The sequence below is a fragment of the Mesoplodon densirostris genome, chromosome 2 (genome assembly GCF_025265405.1).
Source record: "Mesoplodon densirostris isolate mMesDen1 chromosome 2, mMesDen1 primary haplotype, whole genome shotgun sequence".
NCBI lineage: Eukaryota > Metazoa > Chordata > Mammalia > Artiodactyla > Ziphiidae > Mesoplodon > Mesoplodon densirostris.
Genome location: NC_082662.1, coordinates 179,291,565 through 179,304,870, shown reverse-complemented (window position 1 = coordinate 179,304,870; position 13,306 = coordinate 179,291,565). Strand labels below are relative to the sequence as shown.

Below are 13,306 nucleotides of genomic sequence, written 5' to 3'. Positions count from 1 at the left end.
GGCTTCTGGCTCTGGCTAGTCCCAGAATATGTTAATATCCCTTATTGATTCTCTTAATCCTGGCCATACCTCCATAAAGTCTTTTCATTAAATGCTCTTTAAATGTCCTTTTAACATTTAACTGCTTCCTGCTGAGATTCTGACTGCTGGAGGGGAGAACATTTTGAACCCTTCCAAGGTACCAATAACAGTGTGTGGGCTGAGAGATGCATTTGCTCATAAGGATGGAGAGATTTGGAAGAGCATTATTTGTGAGACTGAAGAAATAGAGAAATAGTCCTTCCTCACATCTCTATGGAATGCTTCTCGTCTTTAATATCAAGGAACCACCCGTGCTCCTCAAGATCATCTGGCCAGAGAGTGGAATGGGAGTGTCCGGGAGAGTTTGGTGTGGGGACTGGGCTGTCCCTGAAGATGAGGAGTTGTCTGTTTCTCCCTAGGTCTGTTGTGCCACCATTCAGATCTCTCCGTTCACAGCTTACACTACTATCCGTGTGTTTTTACGAATACATTGTTCGTGGGTGTGTTTCTTTGTCTTATCAACTAAGCTTTAAGCCCCTGAGGGGTAGAGTCCCTGGTTTTTAGCCTCTTGCACCAATCCTAGCAACTAGACATACACTCTGAACTTGGTGGCTGCTTAATAACTACAAGTTATTAAATCCTCAACTTAGAGGATAAAGGGAAAGAAGGAAAACATGTCTCACCCTTTCCTAAGTTTCAGGTGACTTTGGAGAACCTTCATTTTTATGGCTACCTCGCTAAGCAGGAACCGTTTGTGAAAAGCCATGAGGGCAGGTTGGAATTCTACATTACCTACATTCACTCGGAGGAAATTTGGTTGCACTGAACGTTTTATGCCTAGCAAACAAGCTTCCAACACAGAGACAGGAGGATCAATCATGGCTTAAGTGAGTTGGGTCAACAGGAAGGTGAGAAGCAACCCATCTTCAGATGAGTAACTTGTCTCAAAGGCAACAGAGAGATAGGGGCTTAGGAGTAGGGCCCTAGGGGGTGCCATGAGGGACAGAAAAAGAACAGACGTGCTCCTGTGTGCCCTCACAGGTAGAGGTGACCTCCTGTTGCAACAAAAGACATGATGGCCGAAAAGGACATGGTCCCTGGCCCGAGTGCCAGAATTCAGATTTCCATTCACGAAATGTCCTGATGGCCTTCAGTCTAAGCTGTGGTGCTCAGGCTCTAAGGTGTTAGAACGCATGCACGGCTTGAGTCAGCCAATATCAATAAATCATTTAAAACCTTGAACTGTGGGAGTCGTGGGTGGGAGCAGCTTAGATCGTGAAGGAGAAACTAACCAGACAACAGCCTCCACGCCAGTCAGAAATACATTAGGGGGATTCATCCCTGATTAAATGCAAGCCGAAAGCCAAACAGAAAACATGCTCAATGGATTTTCTCTAAATAGGATACCAAAAAACTCTTAGGAAAGGAATGAGTTAAGGGTGACGGTAAGAGAAAACAAGCAATCTGAAGCAAGTTGCCAGTTGCGGAAATGTAGAATCAGACTATCAGAGTTCGAGAGAGAATCTTATCCATGGGAACATGGGCAAGTTATTCTTTTCCTGGGAAGCGAGTAGCAAGGACCAGAAAGATTGAACTGTCTCATCAAAGGGGCATCACACCTTCAGAGCCAATTGTGCTCCTGGTTAGAGATATTTACATTCTAACACCCGATGAATGACTGTTAGTGACATAAGAATTTTGTTAACCTGGCTCTTTTCCCTCTTGGAAGAAAGCACCTCCTTCTTTTATTTAGTGGGAGGCTGAGGGTAGAGTGGGGAGGTGGCCCTACTGTGTAGCAGGCATCCTGCTGGACACACAAAATTTCTTAGTTCTCATAATACACCCTTTTTTTTTTTTAAGATTTTTTTGGATGTGGACCATTTTTAAAGCCTTTATTGAATTTGTTACAATATTGCTTCTGTTTTATATTTTGGGTTTTTGGCCACGAGGCATATGGAATCTTAGCTCCCCGACCAGGGATCGAACCTGCACTCCCTGAATTGGAAGGCAAAGTCTTAACCACTGAACAGCCAGCGAAGTCCCCAATATACCCATCTTTGAATGAGCAAGTGAGGCTATAAGAAATTAAGTATCTTGCCCAAACTGTATGATTTTCATTCAGTCTTTCATCTGGAAAACAGAATGGTTGTGAGCATCAAATGGGAAAGAACATCAGGATTCTAACCATTTCACAGTAGCACGGCTGCTGTGTGCAGTTGCGGGGGCAGCTTTGGTTTCTGGCTGAAAGTGTTTCCCACATACCCATGAAACCCTGACCGAAGGAGGGGGCCCTATGCCCAGGCCTATTCAATCATGCCATTTATTCTCTTGCTCACAGGAACGTACATGGTGCTAAGATGTCAGTAAGAGTCCTGCCCTTGGTTGGTTTATGGATATTGGATGTCAGAAGTCCTCTTTCCACTCTGAGGTGGGAGAGTAATAATAATAATACCTGTTATTATTATGCTAGTTGAATAGCTACTATGTATGAGGTACTGTCCTAAGCATATTCACAGATCAACACATTTCATCCCAAAGCAAGCCCAAGAGTACAGTGGTGCTCCTATCGACACTTTAAAGACAAGGAAACCAAAGCACAGAGAAGGGCGGAATCACGCAGCGCTAGGGTAGTGATTTTCTCCGACGCCTGGAGAGAGTCTGGTATAGAATGTGGCAGCACTATTTACAACAGCCAGGACATGGAAGCAACCAAAATGTCTATTGACAGACGAATGGATAAAGAAGATGTGGTACATATATACAATGGAGTATTACTCAGCCATAGAAAGGAACGAAATTGAGTCATTTGTAGTGATGTGGATGGACCTAGAGTCTGTCATACAGAGTGAAGTAAGTCAGAAAGAGAAAAATAAATACCGTGTACTAACGCATATATATGGAATCTAGAGAAATGGTACTGATGAACCTAGTGGCAGAGCAGGAATAGAGACGCAGACGAAGTGAATGGACTTGTGGGCATAGGCGGGGAAGGGGATGATGGGACAAACTGAGAGAGTAGCACTGACATATATACACTAACATGTGTAGAATAGGTAGCTAGTGGGGAAGCAGCCGCATAGCACAGGGAGATCAGCTCGGTGCTTTGTGACCACCTAGAGGGGTGGGATAGGGAGGGTGGGAGGGAGGCTCAAGAGGGAGGGGATATATGTATACATATAGCAGATTCACTTTGTTGTACAGCAGAAACAAACACAACACTGTAAAGCAATTATATTCCAATAAAGATGTAAAAATTTTAAAAAAATGACGCCAAATCAAGGCAACCTGAGGTGAAGGAAGGAGAGAAGGAATGAATCCAACAGTATCAAATCCTGCATCTCAGGCTCCCAGAGGGATTCTTGAGAGAGAAAAAATTGTTTGCACCTTTTCCTTGGTTTCAAGGAACTTCTTTAGTCCCTTTCCCAGACAGGTGAGCAGAAACAATTCTCTTCCGTTTAAGGGAAAGTTGGCTTTCTATCACGTGGAGTGAAATAGTCCTGACACCTTACTGATGATGTAGATTTTCTCGAAGGCCTAAGTGGGACTCTTATTTAGTAAACTAAAAAAAATAGGTTTATTATTTATTTACATTTATATTTTATAATATACTTCTAATTCATTCAATAAATTTATTAGTACATAAATAAATTAGGTTTCAGAAACATCGCTATTGATCCTTCCATATATTCATTTTGGTGGCGGATAATGACACGACTATTAGTGTATGAAGCTGGCCTCATATCCTCACTGGATTTTTAAAAAAAAAATTTTTATCGAAGTACAGTTGATTTCCAATGTTGTGTTCATTTCTGCTGTACTGCCAAGTGACTCAGTTATACATATATGTGTTCTTTTTCATATTCTTTTCCATCATGGTTTACCATATGACACTGAACATAGTTCCCTGTGCTCTACAGTAGGACTTTGTTGTTTATATAGTCACTTGCTTTGATCCAACGTAAAGCTAAAAACTGTTAGAAAATCAAATCGCTTAGGATCAGAAAATATTCTGTGAGATTTTACAAATCCTAGATGACCAAGACCAATGAAGAGAAGTCAATGTTTGATGAGAATTTTTAAAAGAATCTAGCCCCGGAGTGAACCATTTCCAGGTGAGCAAAGGGTGAAGGAGGTTAATTTACTCAAGGATCCAGAAATAGGGGGAAAGGACTAAAAGCTGCTGTCTTTTCTGCTTCTCCTTTCTAGCCTGTCGTCCACACTGTTGCAGCCTTTCGTGGGGCTGGCACAGAGAACATCTCCGCTGTCCCCTCCTGGAGTCGCCACAGCTGCTTTTGGCAGGAACAGTGAGGACCCACTTGACCGTCTGCCCTCCAACCATTCCTCCATCCTCTCCTGCATAAACCTTCAGACTGAATTGTTCGGGGCCAGCGTTGGTCTGTCCTGGGGAGCAGCCCCAAGATCAGACACACACTCGAGTGAGTCATACATGGGGTTTCCTCCAAGGCTGACTTTCGGGTCTCGGTGGTCCAGTCCCAAGGCCCCAGAAGCCTTTGGAGACTCTGGGTGTGCGTGGGTGCTTATCGAAAACAATCTGTCAAAGTGGGGAAGTTTCAGGAAAATGAATTAAGTCACTGACAGCAGGATTCAATGAAAGGGGGGCCATGGCGGCCCGAGCAAATCCGTGGTGAGTCATTGCCTTCAGTGAGAGTATGAATATGAATGCACAATTACTGAGAACTGCTCAGCGGCCTCAGCTCTCTCCCCACAGGTCAAAACTGAAGCTTCTTATAAAAGCAGACTCACACCCAGGTCTGTCTCTGAAACCTGCAGAGACTACTGTCTTAATCTGCTTGCTGAACAATTAGAAACTTCCCCACATAGAATTTGGAACTTTATATCGTATATATTAGTAAATCCCAATTTTGAGAGGGTTGATGATAGAAATGAGTACTGTCTGTGAGAAAAAAACTCTGCTGGATGTAGCACAGCAAGCCAGTAATCTTCATTTAATGAAAAGGTCTGTGCATGGGAAGAATTTCATTTAGTAAAGATGCACCTCATTTATGTATGAATCACACATTTATAGAGTTGTTTGAAAATAGGATTTTGGTCAATAAAATTATACCTGAAATTCACAAATGTTTGTTCTCTGATGAGACCCTGCACTGCATCACTCTGCAAAGCCAGCCCATTCATCCTTGTGAAATATATTTTTTTTAAATTCCAAATTTCTGTGATTTCAATTTCAGATCTTTACTCGTTTTATGAAGGCTGATCCTTCAGAGTTTGAAACTCCTTCAGAGTTTGATCCTTCAGAATCCCAGAATTGTAGAAGCTGTGCTGAAATGGATCAAAACTAGAAAGTTCCTGTTTTAAATGATGGTGAACGATACTCTTCCAACCAAAATCCAGGCCTCCCAAGTGAGAAACAAAATGAAACAATGACAACCAAAACCAAATAAAATTCAGGAGGAAGAGTAAAAGAAATTGTTTGATTAATCAAAGACATGAGCTTAGCAGGTAATATATTCTGTCTACCTTTCCAGCTTCAGCCAAAGCAATAAATACGACTCTGATTCAGGAAAGCCATGGACAAACCAAGGTAAATAGGTCGGTCATCAATTATCATCATGTAAATTAGGCACTTGAGGGGAGCTGGCTTCACTTACTTAGGCAATCAGTTTACGATGGTTTAGGACTGTGATTCTCAGCCCTGGCTGTATATTAGAATCACCTAGGGACCTTTTGAAATGCACTGATGCCTGGACCCACCCCATAAGCAGAACTACAGGCGGATGGGGCCTTGGCATCCAGAATGTTGTTAAAGTTCCCCAGGTGATTCTAATGTGCAGTCAGGGCTGAGAACACTGATTTAGGAAAGCGGCGCCAGAAAATCAGGCTTAAGTAGCATAACATCATGGCTGTACCCTCTGGGACAGTATTTCTCAAAAAAGTAGGTTGTGGACCACCTAAGCTGCTGGTTAAAAATGCAGATTTCTGGGAATTGCCATCCCACCCCTCTGCATCTGCATTTTGAATGGCTCTTTGGGCAATCCTTTTGTACTATAAACACGGAGAGCTACTACCCTTAGGGCGTTCAATTCTGACGTATCACTGAACACTTAGAAGGTGCCTGTAAAATCACACAGCTTCTGCCCACCTCCAAACATGCCGGCTCCCATACTGATGTGTGAGTCACTGTGAGGTGACATCTGCTGGTCCTTGCCTCCAAGATCTTCTGTAGCAAATGATTCTCCCCTCTCTCAGTGAGAATCTCTTTCTCCAGGTATTTCTTGACCCTCCTGCTCATCAGAATTTATCCACGCTGTATTCTTTTCCCCAGAGCTCTATCATTGGTCATCAGATTGATGAATTAATTTAGACTAGGTGGAACCGAGCAGAATCCTGCAGGGTGTCCTCACCCCTCCAACTACAAAACCGAGCAGTTAATGGTGAGGACAAGAGAGTCATAGACTCAGTGTCTGATGCACATTCCTGAGTTGTTTTATAGATACTGTAACTGCCACCAGAGGAAAAAAGCTAACTGCATGATGACCAGACTGTAGCCATGACATAACTGCTCCATCCTGAGCAGTACTGAATCTATGGCTAGCACAATTCCAAGAACTGGCCTCAAGACAATGGGATTAACATTATTGCTCATAATAATCTATATGTTTGCAGGCATCAAAATAATTGTAGCTTGCTCTGCCCGTATATGTAAGCAGACAACTAAAATTGTCAGCAAAGAGATGCTACAGACCCATGTTGACATCTTCCACTCTGAGAATACGGTGCCTAAATGTACGGACACCAAGCGGGAAAGGGAGGTGATGATTTGGGAGATTGGGCTTGACATGTATACTCTATTGATACTATGTATAAAATAGATAACTAATGAGAACCTACTGTATAGCCCAGGGAACTCTACTCAATGCTCTGTGGTGAACTAAATGGGAAGCAAATCCGAAAAAGAGGGGATATATGTATACATATAGCTGGTTCACTTTGTTATACAGCAGAAGCTAACACAACATTGTAAAGCAACTATACTCCAATAAAGATTAATTAAGAAAAAAAAAGAATATGGTGCCTATGTCAGCATGAAAAAGTTACAGAAGATAGACCTCTGCCCCTAATCCCACAGAAACAGGTGGGGATTTGTAAGCAGCTCTTTGCAGGAAACCGCCCGCAGCAAGAAGCCCCTTTTCTTGTCACTTTAGCAAAGCTATATTGTAACTAACTTTTAAACCAGGCGCCCTCATGCTCTACTCATCTCCGGCCCAAGCACACCTTTCAAATCTTTTAATCACACAACACCTGGCCTAACTTGTCTTCCATAGATCAAAGAAGTAGAAATGAAGAATAAGTAACTAACAGATGACCAGATCTCTTCCCTACCTTCCCCTTCAGTAATCTCCCAAACAAACTGTGTGACCAAGATGAGATCTAGAGGAAGATCACAAGCCTGCATGCAGTGGGGGATGGTGAAGACTGACCCCTTATGTCAATGATTAACTGAGATTACTTCTCTGTTTCCCTTTAAAAGCTTACATGGCCGAGCAGAATCTTTGGAGGTGGTTTTTTTGGGACACTAAATCCACCATCCCCAGATGGCCGGCATTCTGATTAAAGGCACCTTTCCATTTCATTTACATTTGTATGTAATTGATTTTTTTAGCCTCGAGCTGCAGGACACTCTCCCCCATTCGATAACATAGGGAATGTTTGGAAGCTACCTTCAATGATTTAACTCAAAACCAGAAACGAATACAATGACGTTGGGCCAGGTAGTGGGGTGTGGGGAGGGACATCGGCCACCCTCCAGGCACACCAGGTGGATGGCCACCTACCCGACCATGGGTCCTCACCATCCTTCTGATGAATAGGTTTCCATCTCTGGGCAGTTTCTCAATTCTTTGTTTTCATCCCCTACGGATATATGGATTGTCTCAAAAACACAATCCTCTGTAGGAGGGTCAAATCACAAATATGGTGGGCAAACCAATGACTCTAGGACAATAAAGGTGTTTTCTGAAAAGCAGCCTGCAGATAAAGTAACCCTCAGACAGGTTTGAGAGCAATTCAAATTCATCTCAAAGACAAAATGTTCTTTTGTTAAAGGGAAATCAATTCTTATAGTACATTACTTCCTAAATGACTTCTGGAAGATAACTCAGGATCTATAAAGACTTAGCATTTGCACAGGCTAAATAAATCCAATATTTTAGTTCATTTATTTCAGCATTTAATCTATATTTTTCAAAATACTTCCTGTAAGATCTTGGTTTGGGGGCTGATAGGCTAGATTTTTTTTTTTCTGCTTTCTATCCTTCTTATGTTGTAACAACATGGGATTAGCTAGTAAATGCAAATTTGAGATCAGTCTGTTGTGAAAACCAAATTAATTTCATTTGGGTGATGTGAGTATGGAGGAGCCTGACACAGGGCTGAAAGTAACAGTTACAAAAGAGACAGCATAGGGGCTTCCTTGGTGGCGCAGTGGTTGAGAGTCCACCTGCCGATGCAGGGGACACGGGTTCGTGCCCCGGTCGGGGAAGATCCCACATGACGCTGGGCGGCTGGGCCCGTGAGCCATGGCCGCTGAGCCTGCGTGTCCGGAGCCTGTGCTCCGCAACGGGAGAGGTCGCAGCAGTGAGAGGCCCGCGTACCACAAAAAAAAAAAAAAAAAAAAAAAAAAGAGAGAGAGACAGCATAGCCTGAGGTCCTTAACTTGTCTCCCCTCTGAAATATGGGTCCCTTGGTAACTGGTTGCCCTTAGCTTCTGGTGAGTGTATGGCTGTTAGCATCACTGATGCCATATTGGCTTCGTATGTTTCCTCCTGGCCTTCCATTGACCCTACCCAGGACTGAACTGTGCAGTGAATCAGTTCTCTGCCTCAAGGGCTTTGTAGTTAGTAGATATTCTTTAATAATCATTAGGACCAGGTGGCCTCTATGCTCTGTTAGTCCCCAAACAACAATGAAGACCTTCGCTGACATGTTCCCAGGGCCCACAAAACTAGTTACCGATTCATAAATCTTGACTTAGGAATGCATGTCCTATTTCCAAGCACGTACCCCCTCTCCTAGGTTAACTATAAAACTGTCCCATTGGTCCCTTGATGGTGCAGAGTGCAGCTGCCAGTGTTTCTGGATTATTGTCCGCTCAATCCTACCCTGTGCGTAAGTATAATAAACTGATCCATTGATTATATGGAGCTGCTTGCCTCAATTTTTGGTCTCAAGATACCTTCTCAGTCTGGTGGGCACTTTTCATTCTCTCCATCCTCCAACCGTAAGAAAACTGACAGAGCTAAGATGCATGCTTGGAGTTTACCATTCTTTAGAAAACTTAGGTAAGACTTTACAGATGATATGGCCAATTGTTTAACCCAATGACACAGTATGATGCCAAAGAAGCTACAATCACTGGTTTGTTTTCAGTATCCACAGGTCACTTAGTTTTGTCTAGTTAGAGGTCGAATATTTCATGCTGATTCCATTCAGCTCTCTTACAAAGGTGCACTTTTATTCATAAAGACGACTAGATAATTGAGAATAGAAAGGTCTTTGATAACTTGATACGTTTCTGTAAAGATAATGATAAAGAACAAAAGGATGGCCACATAGGTTCTGGCTGTTTCTAACAGTATTCTTTCTCCAACTGTGGCATCAATAGATATTTTGTTCCTTCATGACATAAGCCACAATCCTTACCCTAAACCCTTGGGACCTGAAGTGCTTTTAAATAATTTTTATTTTTTCAGATTTGGGAACGTTAATAAAATGCATATACTGTATATTTTGTAATATCCACAGAATGCCCTTCTAATAGAATACTTCTGTAGCAAAATATATAACTATTCATATTAAATGAGATAAGTAAATGCTGTAAATAGTCTGGTTTGTTTAGATTGGGTTTTGCTGCTGAATGAGTTGTACCAAACCTAGATAAAAGCTTGTTTTGGGGAATTCCCTGGCGGTCCAGTGGTTAGGATGAGGCACTTTCACTGCCTTGGGCTTGGGTTCAATCCATGATCAGGGAACTAAAATCCCACAAGCCACGCAGCTTGGCCGAAAACAAAAAGAGAGAAAGAAAACCCAACAACTTCTTTTAAAGAGATTTTTAGATTTGGAATTGCAAACAAGGGATTATGGGTTTATATCTGTGTATTTCTCCAAACCATTCAAGAATCAATTTATATTTTCAATTCTTACTAACTTCATTGGGAAATGTGTCCTGTACATTACCGGCCTAAAACATATTCCTTTCACATCTAAACTGTTACCTCAAATCACTGTCCTCATTGATTTGCTCACCATATTCCTGGTGACTTCGTGATCTTATTATTTCTGGTTATGGTAAGATTTTCAAAGTTCTGTTTCTTCTTCTAGAAAATTGCACTTGGTCTTGTGCCTGGCACTTGGTGCTTGCATCATTCAGGAAGTTTCCTTTGAAACTGCAAGCAAGAGAAGCTGGTCCTGACTTAAGCAAAAGGGAATTTATTGAGGGTACAGTCAGCCCTCCTTCTCCATGACTTCTGTATCCATGGATTCAACCAACTGTGGATCAAAAATATTTGAAAAAAGGATTCCAGAAAGTTCCAAGAAGCAAAACTTGAATTTGCTGCATGCCTGCAACTACTGACATAGCGTTTAATTGTATTTACAGCTATTTACATGGCACTTACATTGTATTAGGTATTATAAATAATCTAGAGATGAATTAAAGTATAGGGGAGGATGTGCGTAGGTTATATGCAAATACTATACCATTTTATACAAGATACTTGAGCATCTGAGGATTTCGGTATCTGCAGGTGTCCTGAAAACAACCCCCCTTGGATACCGAGGGACAACTATATATGTAATTAAAAGAACAGCTGAAGAACCAGGCTTGGAAATGGTGAGGATAAGAAAAGCTTTTGGATTGATGTTAGAGATACTTTATCAGGACTTAGCTCCACCTTTTAAAATCCTGAGTTACTTTGTTGAAGATCAGGCCCCAGGCAAGTCTGAGGGGTGCCCAACACTTGGCCAGGTGACAGCCTGACACGTTGACTGACACTCCCACCAAGCCTGAGCTCGGGGTGGAGGAATCATTCCCCAACAGGAACTGGAGCTGCTTGTTACAAGAAAACTGCAAATGCACCCAGATGGCAAAGCAAAACAAACCTAACAGAAGTCTTCTATTGATTTCAAAATACCTTCAGAATAGTGTTCTTAATTCCTGACTTTTTAGGGATACGCAAAATCCTCTTTTTTAGGCTGTCCTCCTACAAAACTTACTTCATCTCCATGCACAGGTTAGTTGTTTTCCTCTAAACTTTTCTCAGCAATCTATGTCTTTCTTGAGCACAGGGGCTGGAGATGCTTGCCCATTAGATTTTATTTTCTCTCGGTACAATTCCTGAGTTATTTTCAAAGTGATCTTTTCACAAGGAGTATTTCCAGCCAAGGCAACACTGACAGAGAGAAGCTTAATGGTAGAAACCACTTCATTAATAAGAAATGCAAATACTTCACCAGAAATCTGCATGGGAATAACAAGCCTATATCACACGGATCAAGAACCGAGAAAATGAAGAAGGCAAATGAATACGGCCTTTCCTCCCTCATTTACTGCTTAAATATTTTTTTAAGAATATTATTAAACTACAGAAGTCCCATGTTTCTTTTTTTTTTTCTTTTTTTTTTTTTTTTGCGGTACGCGGGCCTCTCACTGCTGTGGCGTCTCCCGTTGCGGAGCACAGGCTCCGGACGCGCAGGCTCAGCGGCCATGGCTCACGGGCCCAGCCGCTCCGCGGCATGTGGGATCTTCCCGGGCCGGGCACGAACCCGTGTCCCCTGCATCGACAGGCGGACTCTCAACCACTGCGCCACCAGGGAAGCCCCAGTCCCATGTTTCTTTAAGTGGCTTTTTAGATTGCAAACAATTTTTTTCCAGACCGGCGCTGATGTGTACCCACACCCGTCTCAGTGTGAGTTGTTGGTAACGCACATTTCTTACCTGGTATTCGTACTCTGTGAAAGGCAATAGTTCCACGTCCATAAAAGAGCTTGAGCTTCCATTATAGGTTAGCACTGGGTTTGATTTTCCAGGCTGAGTTGCTATTTGTCTTCTGAACAATTCGTAATATAAAACTTGTCCATTTGGCTGGAGTGGTCCTGTCCACCGAAGGGAAACCGTGGGCTGGAACCCCCCTGGAGCCATCTGGACCTCTAGATGTGGAGGCGGTTGCTTCTGAGGTGCAACTTCAGGGGTCTGTATGGATGTCCAGTCACCTGATGCACATCCCAGCCTGGTGCAGGCTTGAATTCGAACTTCATACCTTCAGGACACAAGGCAGAAATGACCCATTATTGGCAAAATCGATTTTCGAGGGAAGAATCTTTCAAAGGCCAAGTGTTTTCTGAAACAAAGACAGACACGTTTATATTTATTCTTACCTACAACGAACCCTTTTCAAGGACAACAAAGTCATGTTTCCACGGAAATTTTAGAACATTTTCAAGCCTCCTGGCTTTCCAAACCAAAGAAAGGTGCTCACCTGTCTGGAGAGGGTGGGCACGATTCTTCCCTAAACAGAAATGTGTAGAATGAATACACTTTCAAGACGCTCTCCAGCGGGAGAATTCCGGTACGCTGTAGAGTTCCTTAACACAGCGAGGGAGAATACAGATCTCGGGAGTTTGAACGAGATTTCATTAGCCCTGAGCTCCGCCTCTCTCGGCAGCTGGAGCTAAATGATTCCCAGGAGCGTTTCCAGGTCAGGAAGGAACGTCAGGGAGTCAGTCTCTGTGCTAATAATTCCCCTCACCTGATACCTGACATCTTATAACAGGCTCCCTTACACCACATGGGGAACTTCTGGGGCCCAAGTTAACCCAGCTACACACCAGATTATCAATCACGGAGACACCTTATCAGCATCCAGTTAAACTCAACCAATCAATTATGTTTTGCTTCATAGCGGGTCTCCTGACACTGGGCAAGGTCTATTTACATAACAGGGACTTTTCCCTTCCAACAAAAGGGGCTTTTGTTAGTCTTAAGTGCCTATGGCTGCATATAAGTGCTTTCCCCCTCTTTTCCATGCCCCTCATTTTTATGACACCCCTAATTTCCCCTCAAGCCCCAGCCACCTCCCTTTCTCCCTTTATTTCTTTTGCTTCCAGCCTTTTCCCTCTTCTACTTTCTGCTTTCTCTCTTCCAGATAATCACCGCCTTGCGCTCACTTCCTCGCCTTCTTTCTGTTCCCCATCCCCTCTTCTTCATTACACGTCTCTCTCTCCCTTTGGGGAGGTTCCCAGTTCCCTT

The 13,306-nt window shown here is 42.9% G+C and overlaps 1 protein-coding gene across 1 annotated transcript in view; it reads right to left on the bottom strand.

Annotated features, from left to right (window-relative positions):
* USH2A (usherin) overlaps positions 1 to 13,306 on the bottom strand; it is a 790,488-nt gene that overhangs the window by 44,731 nt on the left and 732,451 nt on the right. The window contains exon 64 of the mRNA XM_060088664.1: positions 11,996 to 12,317. Coding sequence (XP_059944647.1) covers positions 11,996 to 12,317 — 322 coding nt within the window. The remainder of the gene's footprint in view (positions 1 to 11,995; positions 12,318 to 13,306) is intronic.